Genomic DNA, 24,131 nt, shown 5'->3' on the forward strand with positions numbered 1-24,131 from the left:
AAGTCATCACTTGGTGATTGTTTTTGTCCACAGAAACTAAAAAGATATTCAAATGGAGACTGAATGAACACTTCCAGGGATAGTAGAGGGGAATTCCTAAGGCCCTTCTCTATTTGAGGTTGTTATCAATAACAGATCAAAGCATAGATGGTATGTTCATCTATTTTGCTGGAGATATAAGGGATAAGTAACATCCAGAATGACAGAATCAGTATCAATAACATATTGACAAGTTATAATGGGCTAAATCTAATAAGATGAAGTTTAACTGGGATAAATATAAAGTCCTATGCTTAGATTAAAAAACAAGGTACTACAATAGGATAAGAGAGATATGATCAGACCATCATAGTTTTTTAATAGGAGGGAACTTTAGGGGTCCACATGGACCAATACCCTCATTTTATAGATAAGGAAATTGAAGCTAAAAGAGGTTAGGTGATCTAACCAATGTCAAACATATAAAAAGAAGAACAGGCATATGAACCCACATCTTTCAACTACAATACATAACTTTTATGTGAAAAAGTTCTGGTTTTCTTTTTAATGAACTATAAATTTACTGTGACAAGTGAGTGATATGACATAGCAGTCAAAAAGGCTAATATCATTTATTTGAGGTTTTTTATTTTTTGGTCTGGACTCATGAATTCATCAAGGGGAAAAAAAATTCCCTAGTAATGGAAACTCCCTCCAAAGAAACAGATCAGAAACTTCTTTTAATTCTATAGACTTATAGAATTACCAGGGACACTGAGAGGTTTATCTTTGATTATACAGCTATTTTGTGAGAAATGGGACTTAAACCAAGCTCTTCCTAACTCCTGAATAATGAAAGGCAAAAAGAATAGCCAATCAGCTGTGATCTTGTAACAAAAGTTTCTGGAGGCAGGGTGAAAGCCTCTTATTAATATCAATATTGGTTATTGTCATGAACATATCAAGGAGATTAAGATAACATGATCTTGAAATTCCCTAAATAGGTCTCTTGCTTGTGTGTATGTGTTCATCCTTTGTGGTTAAAAAAGACCACGCCACCAGAGAAATTATGACATGACTTGCATTTGACTTTGAGTGAGGGCTGTGCAGGTCACCAGCCTTACTTCTCCCCCAGAGCCATCTGAATCCAGTGACCAGATATTCATCAGGATGACTGGAGAAGATCCAGGATGCAATGAAAGACCTTGGCCCCTTTAGGCTAAGAGGCAACACCCACTCAGTGAATAGGCCTTTTTAAGAAGTAGTCTGGAGATGGCCCCTTTAATGAGGCAAAGAAAAATAGGTACATCAGGCTAGGAGTGAAACAGCAACACTTACTATTGATTATTACTCTTAAGCCAGGAGGGTCCAGAAAACAGCCTTTAGGCAGGGGCTTAGTGTTGTCCAACAGGGAAAAGGAGGGGAAGGGGGGGAGGGGAAGGAAAGGAGGGGAAGATAGGAGGGAGGGAAGGCAAGGGAAGGGAAGGAAAGACATCAGGCCAGTTTTGACACAATATAAGGAAAATAGACACCATCCAAAAGTGGAATGTTAAGCTTTGAGCTCCCCACCTGGCCCAGAGGTGTTTAAGTAGAAGCTTTGAGATCACTTGACCAGGTTTTTTTTTAAAGGTATTCCTATTCAGATATAGGTTGGACTAAAGGACGTTGGAGGAACCTTTTCCAAATCTGAGAGGTCTTTAACTCTTTCCTCCATTTTACAGATAAGGAAATTGAGTTTCAGAGAGGGGAAATAACTTTACATTGACACAAAACTAAATGGTAAAGGTGGGACTCAAACTTTGTCTGCCGTCTATCAAATCTCTTGCCTTTTCCATTATGACACTAACAAGAAATTGTGGTATTTCAGTGACTGAAGAGATCACTTTCAGCTAGCTGGTCATCAGGGAAGGCTTTATGGAAGATGCAGCATTTGGGCTGAGTCTTGTAGGACAGGTAGGATTTTGATAGGCAAATATTGGATGAGGGAAAGTATTCTGGTTGGCAGCAGTGGCAAAAAACTGTATGGAGAGCTCAAGGAAAAGTGACTTATTTGAGCAGCTCAGTCTTTACTTTACTTTCATTGTTTTTTGTTTTTTCATTTAGCAAACCAGAACCTCCATTTTTAAGGAAAGATTAAGCCACATTCATTCCAACATTCCCCTCTGGGCTCCAATCCTGACTCTTCAGGGCTCTTTCTCCACTAAGCCTCAATGCTGGGACCCTCCTTGTCCTCCCCACCCCCACCAGAGCTCTCCTATCCTAAGCCCTTGTCATCTCCCCTTCACCTTCCTCAAGTTCTCTGAGAATAGAGACTGTCCTTCTTTCTGCTTATATTTGGATTCCCAGCATTTAGCACAGTTCCTGACACTAAGGAAACAAAAATGAGTAGGACGTAGTCTCTTCCCATCTGGATGAAAATTCTCATTTTGACAATAGTGCATTTACAGGCATTTAGTTACTGGCTATTCTAAATCATTCACTGTGCATGTTGGGAATTTGTTTCATATCATTGTAATAATGCTTTTGGGGATGTTTCTGGTGCTTTGGATACAGTTTTGATTAAGGGGACCTTGTAACACAATGACTTAACTCACTTATACTTTTCCCCTGCCAAATGAACAAAGTTGTACTTTGGGGGCACCTGATCAATGAAGGGGTAATTGATATCCTCTTCAGAGGCAAGTACCTTCCTTCTGTCCCACCTGCTATTCCAGAGCTGGCACAACTGGGGTTGGTCTTTTTTGGCATAATTATAAGGGTGAGGAAGGGCTCCTGGCTACCAGGGAAAGAAAGGAGGCAGGTGGTGAGCATCCAAAACAGGTATTTGGCAAGAGAGGGAGAAAATCCATCCCAGACTATTTCTTCTTTTACCCAACCTGTGCCTTCTGTGATTGTTAGAGAATTATAGATTCTTCTAAATTGCTGTTTAATTAAAAGAAACTTCTGAATCTGAAACTCAACATTTTAAAAATGAATGTCAAAATTTATCTTAAAAAAATTCCTACACTGTGTAATTAAAACAAAGAATTATCCTTCAACAATCACGCTTACAGCTGGAGACCAGTGACCTGGCAGCAGCCCTGGCAAACACAGGTGGGATGGTAAAGGCCCAGACTCCCAGGTTTTCGGTAAGTCAAGAGACTTCTGCTGGTTTCCTGACTAATGGAAAAGATCTCTGTCATATCCCTTCTTCCTACATGAACTCATACTTGTCTCCCCTCTTTTCTCTTTCTATACTATCTTGCTTGCGGCAGCTAGGGGGTGCAGTGGATAGAGCACCAGTGCAGGAGTCAAGAGGACCTGAGTTCAAATCTCACCTCAGACACTTGATACTCACTAGCTGTGTGACCTTGGGCAAGTCACTTAACCCCAATTGCCTCACCCTGGGTCATCTCCCGTCATCCTGATGAATATCTGGTTACTGCATTCAGATGGCTCTGAAGGAGAAGTGAGGGTGGTGACCTGCACAGCCCTCCCTCACTCAAAACAAAGTCAAGTGCAAGTCATGTCATCATTTCTCTGATGGCATGGTCTTCTTTGGCAATGAAGGACAAACACACACACACACACACACACACATGCACACACACACATACAATCTTGCTTAGTGAATTCCTCAGTTACCATGGGTTCGATCATCATCTCCATGCAGATGATGCTTAGATTTATTTATCAAACCCTAACTTCTTTCTTGATCTCTAGTCTCTCATGTCATTTCAAACTAATGGTCTCATAGGCATCTTAAACTCAAAAAGTACAAAACAGAACTCATTAGATTTCCCCATCAAACTTTCTTTCTTACCAATTCTCCCAATTATTGACTAGGGCACCACCATTTTCTCAGACACTCAGGCTTCGGCATCCTCAGCTCCTCACTAACACTCATTCCATATAGCTAATCTGTTACTGAGCCTTGTTATTTTACCTTCACAACATCTCTCACATATATATCCTTGGTCTTCTTTACAGCCATCACTCTGGTGCAAGTCCTCATCACCTCATTCCTAGACTGCTGCAATAGCCTGCTGGTTGGATTCCCTGACTTAAGTCCTTCCCCACTCCAGGCCATGCCACCCTCAACTGCCAAAGGAATCTTCCTAAAGGATAGGGTTGACCCTGTCACCTGTTACCCCCTACTCAATAAATTCCAGTGGTTCCTTATTACCTCCAAAATCAAGTATAAAATCCTTTCCTTGGATTTTAAGCCTTCAGACTCTGGCCCCTTCCTATATTTCCAATCTTGTTATACTTTAATACCTTCCTCAAATTGTAATATTTCAGAAACACAATATTATTTTTGCTCTTCCTAGAAAACAACACTCCATCATCTGGCTCCGTGCCTTTATTGGTTATCCCCTCACCTCTGCCTGGCTTACTTTATGCCTTAGCCAGAATCTTACCTTTTATCAGAAGCCTTTTCCAATCTGCCCAACCCTGCCCCCCACCCCCACTAGTGCCTTCTCTCAGTGATAATCTCCCATTTAAACTGTATAAGAGTTGTATGTAAGTAGCTGCTTCCATGTTGTCTGCAATTAGAACGTGAGATCCTTGAGATCAGGGACCACGCTTTTGCCTTTCTTCATATCCCTAGAACTTAGCACAGTGCCTGGTACATGACAGGTGTTTAATAAATGCCTGATGATGATGATGATGAATTGGAACCTCAGTATACAGTTTACACCATCCCTGTTACCCTGTTTGCTCCTAAAATTGTGCTAAGGATGCTTTCAATGACCCTACAAAGGATGAGGTAACACCCTAATACCTTCACCCACAAAAAGGAGATATTTGGTCCACCTGAGAAATACTGTGTAGAACATTAAAAATAAAAGAATAATAAAAAGAAAACAACTTGCCCCAGGGTCATTTCTGTTTGAACTCCATCAAACAAGAGGTTGATAATAGAGTAATAATACTAATCATTAATCATCATTAACAGGAACCTTGCTTAATAACCCTAACTCTAATTTTATTAAATAGGGAATTAAAATGATGTGGGAACAGGATAAAATGGTATTCCTGTCATTCTCTTTGCTTTTGGAACTGTGCCAAAGACACTTTCAGTGACACCATAGTTATTATGCTTATATCCCAATATTCTTATTCAGTTACAAAAAAAGGATGCTTTTAACCCACCTACACACAAATCCACAGAATATGAATAGAAAAGAATGACAGTGACATGTGTTAGGAGTGTTTCTATCTGCATCCAAATGGTGAGAAAAATGAGAATCGTAATTGTATAGGAGTTCAAATTCAGTTCAGCAAACGTTTATTCAGCACCTGCTACACTCAGGACAGCGGGCTTTGTGTTGGATATACGAGGTGCTACATGACACAGACCCTCCTTTAAAAGAGCATACAAACTGAAGTGGGGTGAGGTAGGGGAGTGAAGACAAGCTTTCTCTCCTTTCAACTAAGATTGAGGAGATGGCACATGGCCACAAATAATAATGATAGGTAGCAGAATGCCAGAAATATGGAGAGAGGTCTGGACCAAATGCTATGAGAAAGTTGAAAAGGGAGATCAGTTTGAGCTGTTGAGTTCAGGAAAGACCTCATGAAGCAGATGGCAGCTGATGTTATCTGGGATGTTGCAAAGCATGGATTACGCAAGGCAATCTCTGATGAACCTGCCAACTATGAACTCCCAGTAGGACTCGTCAGAATACAAAAGACAGAGGAGATATCACTTGATTTAAGGCTTGACATTTTCTTTAAATTAAGGCAAATTATGATTAAAGTTAATAATAATAATCATGTTAGCTAACATTTATATAGCATTTACTGTGTGCCAGATTTGGTGCTAAACACAAACATCTCATTTGATCTTCACAACAACCCTGGGAGGTAGGCGCTATTATTATTACCATTTTACAGTTGTGGAAATGGAGGCAGATAGCAGTTAAGCAACTCGCCCAGAATCACATAACTAGCAGCCATCCGAGACTGGATTGGAACACAGGTCTTCCTAACTCTAGACCCAGTCTGAGAACTTCAAAACTTTCCTTTTGAGAACACTAAAGACACTAAAAAACTGTGTTAGGAATCACTATTTGGGAGGGTATGTCCTATTTCCTGGTTCCACCTGTGATCACAGGATATGAACCATTAGGAATGAAAATCAGGCGTGGGGAAGTTAATTAGGGTTATTGCCTGTAACGATCCTAATTCTATATGCAGTAATTATCCCACACCATTAGGCACTTAATAAGTATTTTGGGCATGGGTGATGATGATAATTATTTTGATGATGAAGAGAAAGCCTAAAAAGATGTGCCCATTCTATCCCCAAAGAAGCAGGAGGGGATCCATTCAAAACGCAACTACTGTATCCAGTATCCAGATAATAGTTTTAATTTGGTGCTAATAACAGCTTATATTCATATAAATTTTTTATAGATTTCAGCGTTTTCACAACAACCCTTAGAAGGGTGGAGGTAGTTCAAGGATTATCAGCTCCATTTTACAGATGAAGAAAATGAGACTCAAAGTGGAGGAAGTATCAGAATCAGAATTCAAATTCTAGGTTTTCTAACTTCAAGTCTTGCAGTGTTTCTCTTGCATTAAATTATCTCTAAGTCAACGATGCAGACACAAAAGAATCGTAGCCCCTTTCTCTAAAAACAGTCAAGGTTAGGTAGCAGCAAGGCCCGTAACCTTGGGATATCCATGGTATTAGCCCGAGTTCTACTTTCCTGTATGAAAGGTTCTGTGCTATACAAGTGGTCAGTGTGTCCTATGAGTTCTCACTTGCCTCGAAAAAGATGAACTGTCTCATGTTTCCTAAGCCTTATCTCAGATAAGATCCCCATCACACTATCAATCTATTTGACTTTATCTTTTCCTCGGCTAAAAGGGGGCAGGGGGACCCCTTTGCAAATGTAATATTCCTGAAGTAAACGTTTCTGCTAGTTTTGCTCTTGGATATACAAATGGGAACTTCCTATGATACATGTTAACCAAAGCACTTCAAAAAAAGCATGGAGTAATGATGAATAGTGCGACCCAGAAGGTGCCAACAATGAAAACCTTGCTCCCCCGGGCAGCATAATTCCTCACCACCACTGGCAGTACCCTCTTTCTTGTGTGTGTCTCATAGGTACATAGATCAGAGCTTAGAAAATGATGGTTTTTTAAAATTCAGGTCTGGACAAAGACAAATTATTAATGTAGTGAATGCAATTAACTGATTGTTAATCTCATAGACTCCCTTTTTTTTGTTTGTTTGTTTCTTCTAATACCATCATTAAGGGTAGCTTAGGGGCTCAGTGGATAGAGTACCAGGTCTGGAGTCAGGAAGACTCATCTTCCCAAGTTCAAATCTGGTCTCATACACTTAGTAACTGCATGCATGACTGTGGGCAAGTCACTTAACCCTGTCTACCTCAGTTTCCTCCTCTGTAAAATGAGCTGTAAAGTGGCAAACCACTCCAATATCTTGCCCCAAAAAGGGTCACAGAGTTGGACATGACTGAAATAGCTGAATAACATTATACTAATATTATTCTAAGAAGAAATCTTCATTTGCAACATGCTTCAGAAAAAATATCACACCTATGTCCCAAGTCTGGGTTCTACCTGTGATCTCATGGCATGAACTCTTAGGAAATCAGAATCAGATACAGGGAAGCTAATTTGAGTTATTGCCTGTAATAATGTACTGAAACATAAAGTTCTCCTGAATTAATTAGAATAAACACTTGGGGAGGAAGAAAGTGAATGGCATGGCCCCCTCAGCCACAAAAACAGATCTCCTGTGTACACTTAACTCAAAAACTTTTCAGTTAGCTGGAATAGTTTGACTGCAAAAATATCCCACAGTTTAGCACTTTCTAAATGATACTAACATCAGGAGGTTCAAGTTCAAAACTCACAATCAATTAACACTTACATTTCTGTATAGAGAAAAGTCATGATACACAGAGCTAACAGTCTGCACTTTCCACAAAGGACTGACAGCGGGAAGAGAGAAAGACATTAGAATAATAACAGCTAGCATTTAGGAAGCACTTTTAAGATGTTCAAAGCACTTTATGAATTTTATTTTTAGCTGATTTCATCATCATAACAACCCTAAAAGGTGGGTGCTACTATTATCCCCATTTTACAGATGAGAAAATTGAGGCAGGCAGAAGTTAAGTAACTTGTCCAGAGTAACACAGCTAGGAAGTATCTGAGGTTGGATCTGAACTCAGGTCTTCCTGACTCCAGGTCCTGGGCTCCATCCATCTGCCACCTCACATAAGAGACAAAGAGCATTACATAAGCATGCCAACAAACAGTATAACCAAGGAACTACTCACACCCATGCATAGAGCATTCACAAGCATTAGCATTGCCATCAATGAGCATCCACCGAGCACCAACTGCTAGTAAATTACTAGTAAAAACCACTAGTGAGCCAACTACACCTCAGCCCAGGGTGTACACAGATACTGCCCCAGTCAAACACACTGATCTGAAGATAAGCCAACCTCTGTATTTGTGGTGTATAAAACCCAAGTGTAGCCCACAAGTGGTGCTTTTTTCCAGGGGACGGTACAATAAACAATTCTTTTTCAGTGTATGAAATACTTGGGTTTGGTTTGGTTTTTCTTCCAAAGAGGTTTAATTCAGCAAACATGAATTCCATCTTACATATGTGCAGGCACTACTCTAGGCACAGAGTAAGGATGGGTGGGGAGACATAAAGCTTAGAGCTCATTCGATTTTAACTGCTTATATCCAGTTATATCCAGGAAAAATACAGCAGTTGAGGATCTGTGGAAGAGGAGAACTAGAAGGAATTCTAGAGATCATGTAGTCTAAAGGTCAAACACACACAAAAATAAAACAACAGCACAAGGTAGTAATTGTATATGTGAATAATACATATAACATGTGTATATAGTATGTGTTTATGTGTGTATATATGTACATAATCTACATAGACACAGACACACATATATACATATGTTGTGGTTTAGCCATTTTTCAGTCACATCTGACTTTTTGTGACCACGTTTAGGATTTTTTTGGCAAAGATACTGGAGAGGTTTGCCATTTCCTTCTCCAGCTCATTTTACAGATGAGGAAACTGAGGCAAAAAGTGTGAAGTGGCTGACTCAGAGTCATACCTGTAAGTGTTTGAGACTGGATTTGAACTCAGGAAGATGATTCCAGGCCTAGTACTCTATAAACGGTCATCTACTGATAATATGATATGATATAATATGATATAATGTAATGTTATATGTTGTTGTGTTCATCTGTTGTTGCCAAAGAAGACCATGCCATCAGAGAAATGATGACATGACTTGTACTTAACTTGGTTTTGAGCGAGGGAGGGCTATGCAAGGTCACCAGTCTCACTTGTCCTCCGCAGTCATCTGAATCCAGTGACCAGATATTCATCAGTATAGCTGGAGATGACCCAGGATGCAATAGGAGACCTTGGCCTCTTTAGGCCAAGGTCTATTCAGGAACTCAGGGGCAGCTAGGTGGTGCAGTGGACAGAGCACCAGTGCAGGAGTCAGGAGGACCTGAGTTCAAATCTCACCTCAGACACTTGATACTCACTAGCTGTGTGACCTTAGGCAAGTCACTTAACCCCAATTGCCTCATCCTGGGTCATCTCCAGTCATCCTGATGAATATCTGGTCACTGGATTCAGATGGCTCTGGAGGAGAAGTGAGGCTGGTGACCTTGCACAGCCCTCTCTCATTCAAAACAAAGTCAAGTGCAAGTCATGTCATTATTTCTCTGATGGCATGGTCTTCTTCATCAATGAAGGACGAACACACGCACATTCAGGAACTCACTTAGGGTGAGGTAACACCTATTCAGTGAATAACTCACTTTAAGAAGTAGCCAGGGGATGGCCCCATTAGTGACGTATAGAAAAAAAATGACATCAGGCTGGGAGGGAAACAGCAACAGTTACTATTGATAATCACTCTTAAGCCAGAAGGGTCCAGAAGCCAGACCTTAGGCAGCGGCCTAGTGTCCTCCAATGTATGAGCTTCAGAGTGGCATCATATATACCACCAAAATGGCATCATATATACCACTAAATAAGTGGTTTAGACAGTGAGTATTATGGGCGTATAAAGGTGGGACAGTTTGCTGTCAGTTGGGGTACACAGGAAAGGTTCCCTCAAAGAGGGAGAACTTTAAAAATGAGTATCATGTAACCAAGCAGAGAGTAGAGCATTCTGGGACCTGGGAGTGAAAATAGGTTTAGCAACAATGCAAGAGCAGGCCTTTCTTTAAATATGCTCCCCAAAGTGAGTACTCCACTTAAGTTGTTGTTGAAGCAGCATATAAGACATGAGTTCTTAAGCTTTCTTTTGTGCCATGGATGCCTATGGAAGTCTATTGCAGCCTATCTACCTCTTCTCAGAGTAATTGAAGGAAATGCTAAGTTTCAATTAGAGTTCAGTGAGAATAAAGATGTAATTTTTTTCCAACCCAAATTCACAGACCCCCTGAAATCTACCCACAGATCCATGGGGTTGAGGGAAGGGTCTATGGATGCCAAGCTCAGAATCTCTGATATAGAAGATTAGAGAGATATCCCCTAGTCCAGCAGGCTAATCTTCTTCCTCTATGTTAATTCACATTGTACTTCTTTGCAATTTGTTTGTGTGTTTTATCCATCTTTGTATTCTCCTCAGTGTCTGGGACACAACTTTGCACATGGTAGGCACTCAATAATTTTTAAAAATTGAAGTAAATGGAGATGAGGTTGAGCCTGACATTTTCAAGTTAGAATTTGTAGCCAGATTGTATAGAATCTTGAATATGCACTAAGGAATCTAGATTTGATCCAGTAAGCAGAGGGAAGCCACTGAATCCAAACTAAGCTAAATAAACATTTATTAAGGGCCTACTATGTGCACAAAATGATGCTAAGTGCCAAGAATATGACAACACAAAAAACAGACCCTGTCTTCGAGGAGCTTACATTTTGCTGAGGGAATATATGTAAATAGATAAATGTATATGTGAATATATATGAATATATATACACACATATACATGTGTGTGTACATATGAAATTTGAGGAAAGAGAGAACACTAAGAGTTAAGGGAATCAGGACAGGCTTCCGATAGGAGTTGGTACATGAGCTGAGTTCTGAAGGAAGCTTGGTATTGTAAGGGATAGAGGTATGAAAGAAATGCTTTCCAGGCAAGGGGGGGAGTTCTAGGTAAAGGCAGGAGATAGAACATCAATTCTGGAAAACTGTGAGTCATTCAGTTCAGTTGAAATACAGAAGGCATGAGATAACTATGAAAATGTATACAGACCAGAATTATATTGTGAAGAGCTTTGAATGCCAAGCTGAAGAATTTGTATTTTATTCTGGAGGCAATAGCGAGCCACTGAAGGTCCTTGAGAGAGAGTGTGACATGGTCAGACCAGTGCTTTTGGGAGGATTATTTTGACAGCTGTGAGGAGGATGAATTGGAGAATCGTGATGAAAAAGGAATTTATATGCTAGATATGTTGTAGAGGAAAAAATCAATAGTAAATTAGGTGTTGTGGTTGGAAACCTAATAACCAGGAAACTAAAATGATCCAAATGGAGTTTTAAGATAATTAAACTAAGAGATGGGAGGGCTTTGTAGTATGCCAGGACTAAGTTCCTTTTTATCAGGGAAAATTTCAGAGGGGAACGAATATGGAATATTTATGGGAAAAAAAGGAATATGTTATTTGTTGGTTTAGGGGAGAAGTAATTTAGGTGTTAAATAATGGATTGCACAATACTTGGACTTTATCAAATACTATAAAGTCAGTTATAACCAGCTATTCAGTTGTCTTCAAGTTGATATACTTCCCATCCAGGAGCCAAGTCTTTATTTTTCATCTTAATGTCCATACATGACAAAATAATTTAACCGAAGTACCACTGGCCCATCAATGGCACAGCAGCACTAGTCACCATTGCCCCAGAGATTTCTATATGAAAGACAGCTCTGCCTACCTGATGCAGCAACATTCAGCTGGCAGTCAGCACAGAAACCAGAAAGTAGAAGCTCACTAGGAATTTCCTGACCACTCTCTGAGGCAATCAATCAATCAATCAAATAGCATTTTTAAAGTTACTACTATGTGCTAGGCACTTCCCTCAAAGACCTTGTATTCTATCAGTGGAGACAACACACAATGTTGTCGTTGTTCTTGAGTCATTTCAGTTGTGTCTAACTCTTTGTGACCCCATTCAGGGTTTCCTTGACAAAGATACTGGAGGGGTTTGCCATTTTCTTTTCCAGATCATTTTAGAGATGAGGTTGTTGTTGTTGTGTTTGTCCTTTGTTTTCAAAGAGGCCCATGACATCAAGATGATGACATGACTTGCAGTTTATTTGAGTGAGGAAGGGCTATGCAAGGTCACCAACCTCACCTTCTTCTCCTGAGCCATTTGGGTTCAGTGGCCTGATATTCATCAGGACAACTGGGGATGGTCCAGGATGCAATGGGAGACCCTGGCCCTTTCAGGCTAAGGTCTTATCATATTCTCACTTTGAGTGAGATACACTCATTCAATAAATAGGCTTCTTTATGAAGGGATGGCCCCTTTAATAAAAAAAAAAATCAAACTGGGAGGGGAAGACCCTCATGGTTCCGGGGTAAAAAGAGAAATAATTACTATTTAGTATTTACATGAGGAAACTGAGACAAACAGGGTAAAGAGACTTGCTCGCCTTCAGACCTAACACTCTATCCACTGCACCACCCAGGCACCCAACTATATGAACAGTATATAAAAAACATACACAAATAGCCTGACCCTTTTGAATAAACTTATTGTTACCCACCTTCCAATAGGGAGGTGATAGACTCACAGCACAGACTGAGAAAATAATTTTTTTGGACATAGCCAATACGAAAATTTGTTTTGCTTGACTGTACATATTTCTAACAGAGATTTTGTCTTTCTTGCATGCTCAGTTGTGGTCGTGACTTGTCCTTTGTTCTCAAAGAGGAAGACGATATGACTTGAAAGTGAATTGGATTTAAGAGAAGAAGATCTATGCAAAGTCACCAGGTTCACTTTCTCCTCTGGAGCCATCTGGGTCCAGTGGCCAGATATATATCAAGGCAACTGGAGATGGCCCAAGATGCAGTGGGAGACCTTGGTCTTCTCAGGAAGGGGAGAGAAGGTATATTGTTGATTTTTTTAATTTTAATTTTATTTTTAAAAAAAAGATTTTTTTCAAAAGAAAATAAGGCTGGATTTTTCTCACCCACACTCATGGAACCCCTAAAATCTAGCCATAATCCTACACAGACCCCAGAATAAGAACTCTTGCTCTACAGCTCCATAGCTAGTTTTAAAGAATTGTCAAAAGGCAAGGAGATGTAGGAGGGAGAGGAGGGAGATCTTCATTAAAATAAAATAAGCTTTAATTTAACATTAATTTAAAAGGCTAAGATTACCTCGCATTTCAACACCATTTTACTATTTGCAAAACACTTTCCTGGACAGATTATGTTCATCTTTTCCCCCACCCCTCTTTGGAAAGGTTCTGTGGAATTATGTAGATTTGGGAGAGACTGGGGAAAGGTTAATAAAGAAGGGAAGAATCACTACGATTCTAGCCCAGTGGCTAGGGCAGCTGAGCTCCTGTCCAGCCTCTTTATTTCTAAGAAGTAAAGAAACATGAGTTGCACTGAATTTAGAATATATGGGGTTAAAGGGTGATTTAATTTGTATTTATTACAGGGTCTGCAAAGTGATGATGACTTAGTTCTACACCAAACCTAACTGACGACTCAGTGGCTTTCAGGGTGATCTGACAGGTGGTTATTCAGCTTTTGGAAACAGCCAATGAACTCTCTACCACCGCTAGATAACTCATTTCTGAGAAGTTCTTGCCTTGATTCAGGAATTCAAAATCTTCTTCTTGGGAGGTTCCATTCATTGCTCCTAGTTTTGTCCCTAGGGTAAAGTAGAACAACTCCGACGCCAATCAGATCTGAGCACTCTGAGCTTCCCCTGAGCCTCCTCTCCAGGCTAAAAGCCTCAGTCCCTTCAGCTGATCCTTCTATGGTATGGTTTCAAGCTCTTCCTCACAATCCTGGTGGCTTTTCTCTGGATAATAATGACTGTGATAACAATAATAATAACTAGCACTTATATATTGCTTTAAAGATAGCAAAATGCTTTACAAACACCCTCTCATTTTATCGCTGGGCCATAGATGCTGTTATTATCCCTATTTTACAAGGATAGGAAATTCTACTCAGGATGAAGGTGACTTGCCCAGGGTCACACCAGCAGTAAAGTGTCTGAGGCTGGATTTGAATTCAAGTTTTCCTAACTCCAGACCTGGCACTTTCAAGTTTGTCAGTTGGAATTTTACATTATTGAAGTTGAACTTCCTCAAAGAGAAAGAAGGGCATATTTAGTTTTAAATATATGATTTAACATTTTATGACATTTTAAAGTTTGCAAAGCATTTTACAAAGAGTATCCCATTTAATTTTATAAAACCACCCTGTAAGGTGGAGGTAATAGCATCTTATTTTTACAAAGAAGGAAACTAAGCATATGGAAAATAAGTGACTTGTCCAGGGTCACACAGCATATAAACATCAAAGGTAGGAGACAAACACAGGTCTTCCTTATACAAAAACAACTATCTATCCACCCTGCTGCCTCTGGATTAATATATCTATCTTCAATATTTATACCTGTAGGCTTTTGTGGACCTGGCATTGCAAGTACTTCACTTGCTAGAACACATGTTAAGACTCCAGATAGTATAGCAGAATAAGCCTTGGACTTAGAAGACCTATGTTTAATTGACTTATTAGCTGTGTGACCATGGATAAGTCATTTTACTTCTCTGGGCCTCAGTTTGCTCATCTGTAAATGGACCAATTAATACGTTTGCTATTTGGCTAACCGGAGCTATCACTAGGAAAGTGCTTTATAAAGTTCAAAGCACGACAGAAATGTAAGCTGAAATGTCATCAAACAATCTAACATTCAGGATCAGTAACAGAGCCTGGGAAAGAAAGAAAGAAAGAAGGAAAGAAAGAAGGAAAGGAAGGAAGGAAGGAAGGAAGGAAGAAAGGAAGGAAGGAAGGAAGGAAGGAAGAAAAAGAAAGAAAGAAAGGAAGGAAGAAAGAAAGAAAGAAAGATAGAAAGAAAGAAAGAAAGGAAGAAGGAAAGAAAGAAGGAAAGAAAGAAGGAAAGAAAGAAGGAAAGAAGGAAGGAAGAAAAAGAAGGAGAGAGCCCTGCTTTTAAGGAACTTCCATTTATATAGGGGAGGGCAATACACACACACACACGCACACTCTTGTGTGCGTGTGTGTGTGTGTGTGCGTGAGTGCGTGCGTGTGTGTGTGTGTTTGTGTGTGTGTTTGTGTGTGTGTGTATCTATATATAAGGGAGATACAGCCACCAAGAACAGAAAAGTCAGATGGAAAGATGACTAGAGTCAGTGCAAATGAATGAGCAGGCCAATTAGGTCAGCCTAATTAACGTCCTTTCCAAGAATGACAGTTAATTAAATGATTGTTCTCAGCACCAGAATCAGAAAAATGAAGCTGGGGGGGGGGGGGGGGAAGGAGGGCGGCGCGGAGAGGAAGGGGCAGAGAGGATACCGAAGGTGGCCTCTGGCCTATGATTTTGATTTGGCTACCTTTATGGAGAACTCATACTACTTGGGGAGAAAGTTGCTGAGGAAGACCCTCAGAGAAAACAGTTATTTCTTCTTCATTTTCCCCCCGCTGACTTGCATGGCTCTCCCCACTCACAACAAATCCTAAGTTCTAGTTTGGCCCTTGGTAGCACTTTCACATTAAGACAGAGGTGAGATAGAACTAAGACTTATAAAAAAGAAATGAAGTCATGGGAAAAGTGCATGATTTAAATAAATACAGCTGTTGTCTGTGAAGTTTATCTGCAACTAGCTCATAAAACATCATATTGATCACGTCTTTCCTACTAGTTTAGACAAAAGGCCATCCCAAATATTTCAGAGCATTAGAAACCATTTAAGATTATAAGATTTTTAGAGTTGGAAGAGATTTTAGCAGTAACCTAGCCTAATACTAATATTAAACAGATGAAGAAATTGAGATTCCGAGAAGGTAAAAATGCATATAGGTGCCCACAGTAACCAAGGGAAACAAAAGTAGTATGTTGCATGGCGGAATCTTCTAGCTCCCAACATAGCGTTCACCACATTAGGCTGCTTCCTTCAGATACTGTGCGCTCCACTGTGGGAGTGCCCATTTTGTTTTTTCTAAGTTAAAAGGTGACCACCAGCTAACAAACTGTGCTATGAAATGCTTCTGAAAGCAGCATCACAGAGGCTGGACAGCCAGCAGATTCACAGAGAGAGCAAAGAAAGGAAGTAAAGTAAATGAAGAGACCAATGGTGACCAGCCTAACAATTCAGAGAGCAGTGGGAAAAAATCAATGAGGCCCACACAGACCATTTATGCCTCATTGATTTCTGCTACTCTTTGTTCCTTCTCAGTGGCTACACTTATATCCTCATTCTACTTTCTGCTACGAGGCAGGCCTGGGAATCAGCGCAGCAAGTACCTAGGAAGACTCATCCTCCACAAGCCTTAGGACCTGCTGTGGAAATGGGGTAGTTGCCCAAGATTTGTCTGGTAGTTCTCTTGCAATTTACCCTTGTCTAGAAATAAGCCCAATAGACAGTGATACCTACAGCATTCCCTTTAGAGAGAGTTTTTAATGGAGCACTCAACTAGGAGACAGGAGACTTGATTTTGAGCGATGTAAGCAGTGTGAAAAGACAGTCAAAAGAGCTTAATGGAATGTTGGGCTGCATTAAGAGAGGTTCAGAATGAGGAGATGAGGTCCTTGTCATACCTCATCTGGAGGACTGGGTTTAGTTCTGGGCTCCACAGTTTAAGAGAAGTGATCGAGACTTCATTTACTATTAGGGGACGTGATATGGATGATGATCCAGAAAAGAGATGGAGAAGTAATGGCTAGACAGGTATGAGGAGAACACAAAGGTATTTAGGAGTGCAAAGCAGTTAACAACATCAGAAGTCTAGAAGGATGGGGATTGAAAAAGGGTCATTAGATTCGACAATTAAGAGAACACTGGCAACTGAAGAGAGTTATTCCAGTTGAGCAATGATGTTGGGCACCAGACTGTGAAGAACAGTAGTCTAGATGGACTGTAACCACAGCATACCCTTGATCTACCAGAGGCAGCTAAGTGATGCAGTGCACTAGCTCTGGGGTCAGGAAAATGTGAGTTCAAATCTAGCCTTGGATGTTTATTAGTTGCATGACCCTGGACAATTAATTCCCTTAACCTCCATTGTCCTTAGTTTCCTCAACTTTAAAATGCAGATTATAACAATGCCTACCTCCCATGGTTGTTGTAAGGATCAAATAAAATAATATTTTTAAGTACTTGGTACAGAGGAGGTATTTAATAAATGCTCCTTCCTTCCAGAACCAATACCACTTAAGATACTCACCACACCTCAGTGATTTAAAATTCCTTAGAGAAACGGAAAGAGTTCTGACTGTGGACTTGGAGGACCTGCTTTGACTTCTTAGCTTATTACCCGTATGACATTAAGTAGGTCACTCAGTGTTTATCTGTAAAATTGGAGGGTTGGACTAGCTGGTTTCTACATTTTCTTCCAGCTCTAGATCTCTGATCGTAATACAACTAAAACTCATGAACTATGATTATTTATGGCATAATATACCAGGCAGCTTGGTGGTGCAGTGGATAGATTGCCCAGGTCTAGAGTCAGGAAGACCTGAGTTCAGATACAGCCTCAAACACTTCCTAGCTATGTGACCCTGGACAAGTCACTTAACTCTGTTTGCCTCAGTTTCCTCATCATTAAAATGAGCTGTAGAAGGAAATGGCAAACCACTCCAGTACCTTTGTCAAGAAAACCTCAAAAGGGGTCATAAAGAGTTAGACACAAATGAACAACAACCTAACACACCCATTCAAGTTCCCTTTTCTGATGGCTGATCTGTCGGCTACTACATAAAATCACAACAATCCATGAGAATAAAGCCCTTGTTTAAAAGCTTTCCATCATGCTCAGTAGATTTCAGTTGGGATCCTCAGCTGACCCCCTTTGGTTTCTCTTTTGTCTCTCGAAATGCATAATGAGTGAACATCGAGGGGCTGTGTCCCTTTGCTAAGAGGAGGGGAATCTGACTGGGTGCCTCCCTCTTCACTTCCCTAGCTGTAACTGAGACAGAACTAATTACAGAGCTATGTTCTTTGTAATTCCCACTCTGCACATGCAAACCTCTAAAATCTTTAGTGCTAAAAAAGAATGATTATATTCAGTCATGCAGAAGCCCAAAGAAACCTAAGCTTCCCAACCCAGCTGCTCCAGGGAGTTGATCACATCTGTCAAATGTGTCAACTCAACACAATTAGGACTGGTGTCAGGCAGGGTGATCTCAGGGGGAAGAATGAGATAGAATCTTCCCTCCTTTCCCCTCCCTCCTCCCCTCAAGCTGCCAACCAGGCTAAATCACACTCTTCCCCACACTGGGAAGGAAAGTCAAATCACAATGCAGCCTGTAGTTTGGAGAGCGCAGTTCTCATGCAATACTCACTTGGAAGTGTTCTCCAATATTCCTTTGACTTCACTCATTTGTTCCTTCCCAAAGTAAACCACAGTGAGGTGGATTCTCCCATCCTGTTGGATGCACATCTCCCTGGAAGACCAAGCACAAGTCAGCCCCATAGAAGATTGGAGGTTTCTTTCCAGAGCAGATTGCCAATATGCAATTATTAAACTCCTACTATGTGCTAGGCACTATGCTAAGTGCTGGGGATACAAAGAAAGGCAAAAAGACAACCCCTGCCCTTGGGGAATTCACAATTTAATGGTGAAGACAAAACACAAATAAATATATACAAAGAAATCATCTACAGGATATATAGGAAATAATCAACTGAAGGAAGGAACTGGAATTAAGGAAAAGGATTCTTGAAGAAGTAAGACTTCAGCTGGGCCTTAGAGGAAGCCAGGACTCAGCAGTGGGCAATGCTAAGCATTTTGTTTTCCTGAAGGGACTTGGCATTATAATGTATACCTCAGAGGAAGCAAATGGGATCTCAGATGTAGCAAGTAGTATGTCATACCACCATTAATGTCAGAGTAGAACCTTATGAATTCGGGCAATATAAAAATATACATATAATATTTATATTATACCCTTTACTTCCCCATTAATAGAAACAATCTATACAATGGGGGTGGTGATGCCTCTGCCCTCCTCTCCCTTGCATAGGCTATATCTGGAATATGGTGTCAGGATGCCCTATTTTAAGGAAGGATATTGACAACCCAGAGCACACATGGAGTCTATGACCAGGATGATGAGGGGACTTGGAACAATATCACATGAAGACCTGTTGAAGGAACTGAGCATATTTAGCTAGAAGATGCCTTCCAAATTCTATCCCTCCCTCCCTGAGATGGTAGTAAGCAATCCAATATAATTTAAACATGTGCAATCATGTAAAACATTTCCATATTAGTCATGTTGTACAAGACAGAAAGATAGGAAGGAAGGAAGGAAGGAAGGAAGGAAGGAAGGAAGGAAGGAAGGAAGGAAGGAAAAGAAAAATAGCATCCTTTAGTCTGTATTCAGACAACATCAGTTCTTTCTCTGGAGGTGGACAGATGCTTCATTATGAGTCCTTTGGGACTGTCTTGCTGAGAACAGCTAATCATTCACAATTCTTCATCGTATAGTAGTGCTGCTACCATGTACAATGTTCTCCTGGTTCTGCTCACTTCACATTGTATCAGTTCATATGAGTCTTTCCAGGTTTTTCTGAAATAATCTTGCTTGCCATTTCTTATAACACAATAATATTTCATCATAACCATATACCACAGTTTGTTTAGCCATCCCTCAATTGATGGACATCCCCTCAATTTCCAATTCTTAGTCACCACAAAAGAGGTAACTTCAAATATAGAGATTTACAAACCTCAAAGTGGTATAAAATGTCAGCTATTTCACATCTACTATCTCATTTGATTCTCTCCTCAAGCCACTTAAAATAACTGTGTATTAATGTATTTTACTTTTTTTCTACATTGGCTATCTCTTTTAAATTCCTCTATGAGCCATTTATAGATGCTTTAAGTGTTATTCCCACTTTCAAAATGGAGAAACTGAGGCTGAGGGAATTTAAGTGAATTGGCCAAGGTCACTCAGATGAGAAGTATGGGGTGGGGAGGAGAATTCAAATCTGGATCTTCAGGTTCCAAGTTCCATGCCCTATTCCAGTGCTATCCTCCTCATTTTTTTTCACAACTCTATAATGGAGAGAAGTTTTAACTTTCATTTTAGGGAGGAAGAACCTGAGAGACAGAGATTATGCAGCTTGCCTGAGTTAGTGGAGGAGCCAAACTAGATGCCCTTTATGTGCAAAACATGGCAGCTGGGAAGACTAGTCTGGGACCCTCAAGGAGCTGTTCCTCTACCTGTAGGCTGAAGTGTTTGCTTTTATTTTTATCAACTCAGACTCCTGACATTCCAGGGGCAGCTTAGTGCCAGTGACCTAAGAATACTGTCCCAGAGAGGAACAGTAACTGTTCCCTTGTACACTTCTCCCAGCAGAGTCTGACCCAGGTGAAACCATGAAGCTTAAGGTTTGTCCCATCTCCTCGATCAGCTCCTTGTCCAGCACCCCTGACAGATACTGAGTGACTTGCTCTACAGGCCTTCCACCCCCTGGGTGCCTCTTTCTTCCCTCCCTTCAATGTCCTAAGCTTTCAATTTTTCTGGCCCTCCTCCAACCCAATCAAACTTTAGTCTCAGATAAACTTATTCCCTGGCAATGCTACTCACTGGGAGATTATAGCCGCAAAATTGGACAAAAGAATCTGTTGCAGTGATGCATAACATCGGACACCTGCCAGGTAATGTCTGTTTGAGCAGAATCCTTCCAGAGACAACGCCTTCATCTCAAAGGAATGGTTACTGGTAGGAAATGCTGGTCAGTCAGGGGATATGTTATTATTCATTTTCATTATTCCCATCAGAAAACACTTGATGGGAGTGAGAGGAGAGTCATCATGAAAGTGAGGTCTAAGCAAGCCCACTGAAGGATTTGGTGGGATGCGGAAAGGAGGAAAGGAGGACCAAGGTAAAACCAAGGGCCAAGGCATACAGATCAGAAGGCAAAAGGAGTTTTCAGAGAATGACACAGAGAACAGTCTAGAAGGAACCCAGGGATAATCAGAATGTCTTTAGGAAGTAGAATGGGAACGGTGGAGGGAATTATTCTCCTGAAAAGGCCCTTCAAAACTTGAGAGTTCCTAGCTGCAGATGCTCCTGCCTAAATCTTTACCTACTAACAATACCATTTCCTTTAGATAAAAGGGTGCTTTGATGAACTTGCCAGGTAATGTTTTAACTTCCTTTGCTGGGACAGAAAAGAACACGCATACAAAGAGAAGTATAGGGGGAACTGGGCTTTTAAATTACGTCTGCCAGCAGGAAAAAAATCCATCACCAGATCCAGGGGAGGGTCCCCTGTTGTGACTAAATAATGGGAATCTCACTTTTTCAGCAATGTCTCTGCTCTGTTTCATGCTGACTTTTTTAATGTTTTCAAAGCATTTCCCAATTTCAGGAAATAAGCTACTGAGACTCTTCCATCCCTTTGGTGTTCCCTGATAGGATGTGGGTTCCCCAAAAGATTCTTCTGAAGTAGGAATAACTATAAGGTTCACTTACAGGAGGAGTTCTGGGTAAACCATGACTATGGTTAGTTATAGATGCAATACCTAAAATTAAAACATTGTTGAAAATGTTCTGTTACAAGGGATGGGATGACCCTCTCAAAGAACAAAGGGAAATTTTGGTGATAGGAAAGCAAAAGAGATCAATAAAAATATCATCAGACTGTCTTCAAAAGACATCAGGGAAGCTTCCTGCCTGCTGCTCTCACTGGGCTCCATTTTACTTTGAAAGGTGGGGGGATAGTGCCAGTGAGCGGAGGAGGGGAAATCTAGGGATTCTTGTAATCACAAAAAGTGCCATCTGTCCCCAAACCATTAACTTCTCTTCCTGGAGACTGGTAGCTTGGCTTCCTCTAGATGTGCACCTAGCATCATTTCTGTACAGTAATCAAACACTCACTTAATTCTAGCATCACCATGACACAGTGTCAGAGCTGGGAGAGACCTCATAGTGCATCGAGTCCAACCTGTAACTGAACAGGAATCCCCCCAATAACATCCCCCAAAAATAGCTTCCCTGCCTCTGCTTGGAGATCTCCAGTGAAAGGGAAATCATCACTTTCCTGGGAAGTTCTATTTTTGTAAAGATCTCCTTTATTATTCTCCATCACTGTCCATAATTTCATTGGAGGCAAAGAATTCCTTGGTGAAAAAACTCCCTCAACAAATGTAGGTGTTCAAATGTTCCGAAGCTCACAGTCTTCCAGATTTGTCTGGGGACACTAAGAATAGACTGGATTTGCTCAGGATCATACAGCCAGTTTCTGTCAAAGGTGAGAGTTGAATCAAGGTATTCCTGACTCATAAACAGGTACTCTGACCACTCTAGGAAGGTCCTCCCCCAACACACACTTTTGAGTGTAATTTACACTTGTTGGCTTTCATTTTGTCCTTGAAACTCAAGCAAATCATGCATAAACCAGGTGACAATAATGATTTAAAGACAGCAACTAGGCCTTCCTCAAGTCTTTTCATCTTCTAGCTAAATATGCCCAATTCCTTCAACAGGTCTTCATGTGATATTGTTCCAAGTCCCCTCATCATCCTGGTCATAGACTGCATATGTGCTCTGGGATGTCAGTAGTCTTCCCTAAAATATGGCATCCTGACACCACATTCCAGATACAGTCTGTCCAAGGGAGAAGAGGGCAGAGGCATCACCACCCCCATTCTATGGATTATGTTTCTATTAATGGGGAAGGAAAGGGGTGGGAATGAGTATTTATTAAGTACCTACTAAGTCTTCCAGACTCTGTACTAAGTGCTTTACAAATAGCATCTCATTTGATCCTCACAATGACCCTTCAAGGTAAGTACTATTATTACCTCCACTTTACAGTTGAGGAAACTGAGGCTAACAGAGGTTGAGTGATCTATCCATGGTCACAAAGACAGTGAATGTAAGTTTATGAGGCCACATTTGAACTCAGGTCTTCCATACCTGCACTCTCTCCTCCTAGTAGCCAATTATATTGTCATATTGTTGAAATCATCTGCTCTACTACACCAAGAGTCCTCTGTCTGTCCCATCCTCCTCCCCCTCACCAGCTTTCCACCTCTTCACCTGGGAACATTAATCAAATCAGCACTATTATCTGCCAGGAACTTCCTTCCCTAGCTAGCACTTCCCTATATGTGCTGTCTCTCCCAAGCTCCTCCAGGTCAGGGACAGGACCATTTGACCATTTTGTCATCATCCCCCCAGCTCTTAGCAGATTTGTGTGGAGCATAGTAAGTGCTTAATCAATTCCTTTTCTTTCATTTTCTCATATTAAACTTTCATCAAAGTACAGTGAAAGTCCTGAGTCTTTTTTCAAGTGATTCTAAACTCCAGTTTCCTAAAATGTCTTTTTCGGAAGTTTTTCACGTCCACATTTATGCTTCTCATCTGTTAGATAAACTTTACTTTGTCCCTTTTCCATCATGACCCCTAAAAAACAGGATATCTGGGTAACAAAACTACTTTGGCTTTTGGAACATTTTTTTTCCCCCTTTGGCAAATGATACTTTCCCTCCCCTCAGTTCAGGGCACAGTGATAATTAAAATGCGTATCTGGTTAGAAAACAAGTGAATACATTTATATTTTTCCTCCTAAGAGTCCAAAAGCATTTCATGGTAACTGAGCACTGCTATTAATCTATAGCAGTCTTCACATCCTTACTGTCCTCCACCCCTACCCAAGAGTTAAGTTACCATCATAAAATCATTGAATGTTGAAACTGGAAGTAAGCTTAGAATCATCTCCAATAAAACAATCTTCAGCTCCCTCATGTGACAGAGGAGGAAACTGAGGCCCAGAGGAAGGAAAAATCCTCTAGAAGATTACATGTGATGACAGACTAGATAAGAACCCAGGCTTCCTAAATCTACTTAATCCAACTAGAAGGGGTAAAGGAAAAATCAGGCACA

General features: G+C 40.6%; 1 protein-coding gene across 19 annotated transcripts in view; it reads right to left on the bottom strand.

Annotated features, from left to right (window-relative positions):
* CSGALNACT1 (chondroitin sulfate N-acetylgalactosaminyltransferase 1) overlaps positions 1-24,131 on the bottom strand; it is a 409,995-nt gene that overhangs the window by 32,216 nt on the left and 353,648 nt on the right. For all 19 annotated transcript variants that reach the window (XM_072635001.1, XM_072634999.1, XM_072634991.1 and 16 more), the window contains one exon: positions 18,570-18,671. In XM_072635001.1, coding sequence (XP_072491102.1) covers positions 18,570-18,671 — 102 coding nt within the window. The remainder of the gene's footprint in view (positions 1-18,569; positions 18,672-24,131) is intronic.

This window comes from Notamacropus eugenii, chromosome 1 (assembly GCF_028372415.1).
Source record: "Notamacropus eugenii isolate mMacEug1 chromosome 1, mMacEug1.pri_v2, whole genome shotgun sequence".
Classification (NCBI taxonomy): domain Eukaryota; kingdom Metazoa; phylum Chordata; class Mammalia; order Diprotodontia; family Macropodidae; genus Notamacropus; species Notamacropus eugenii.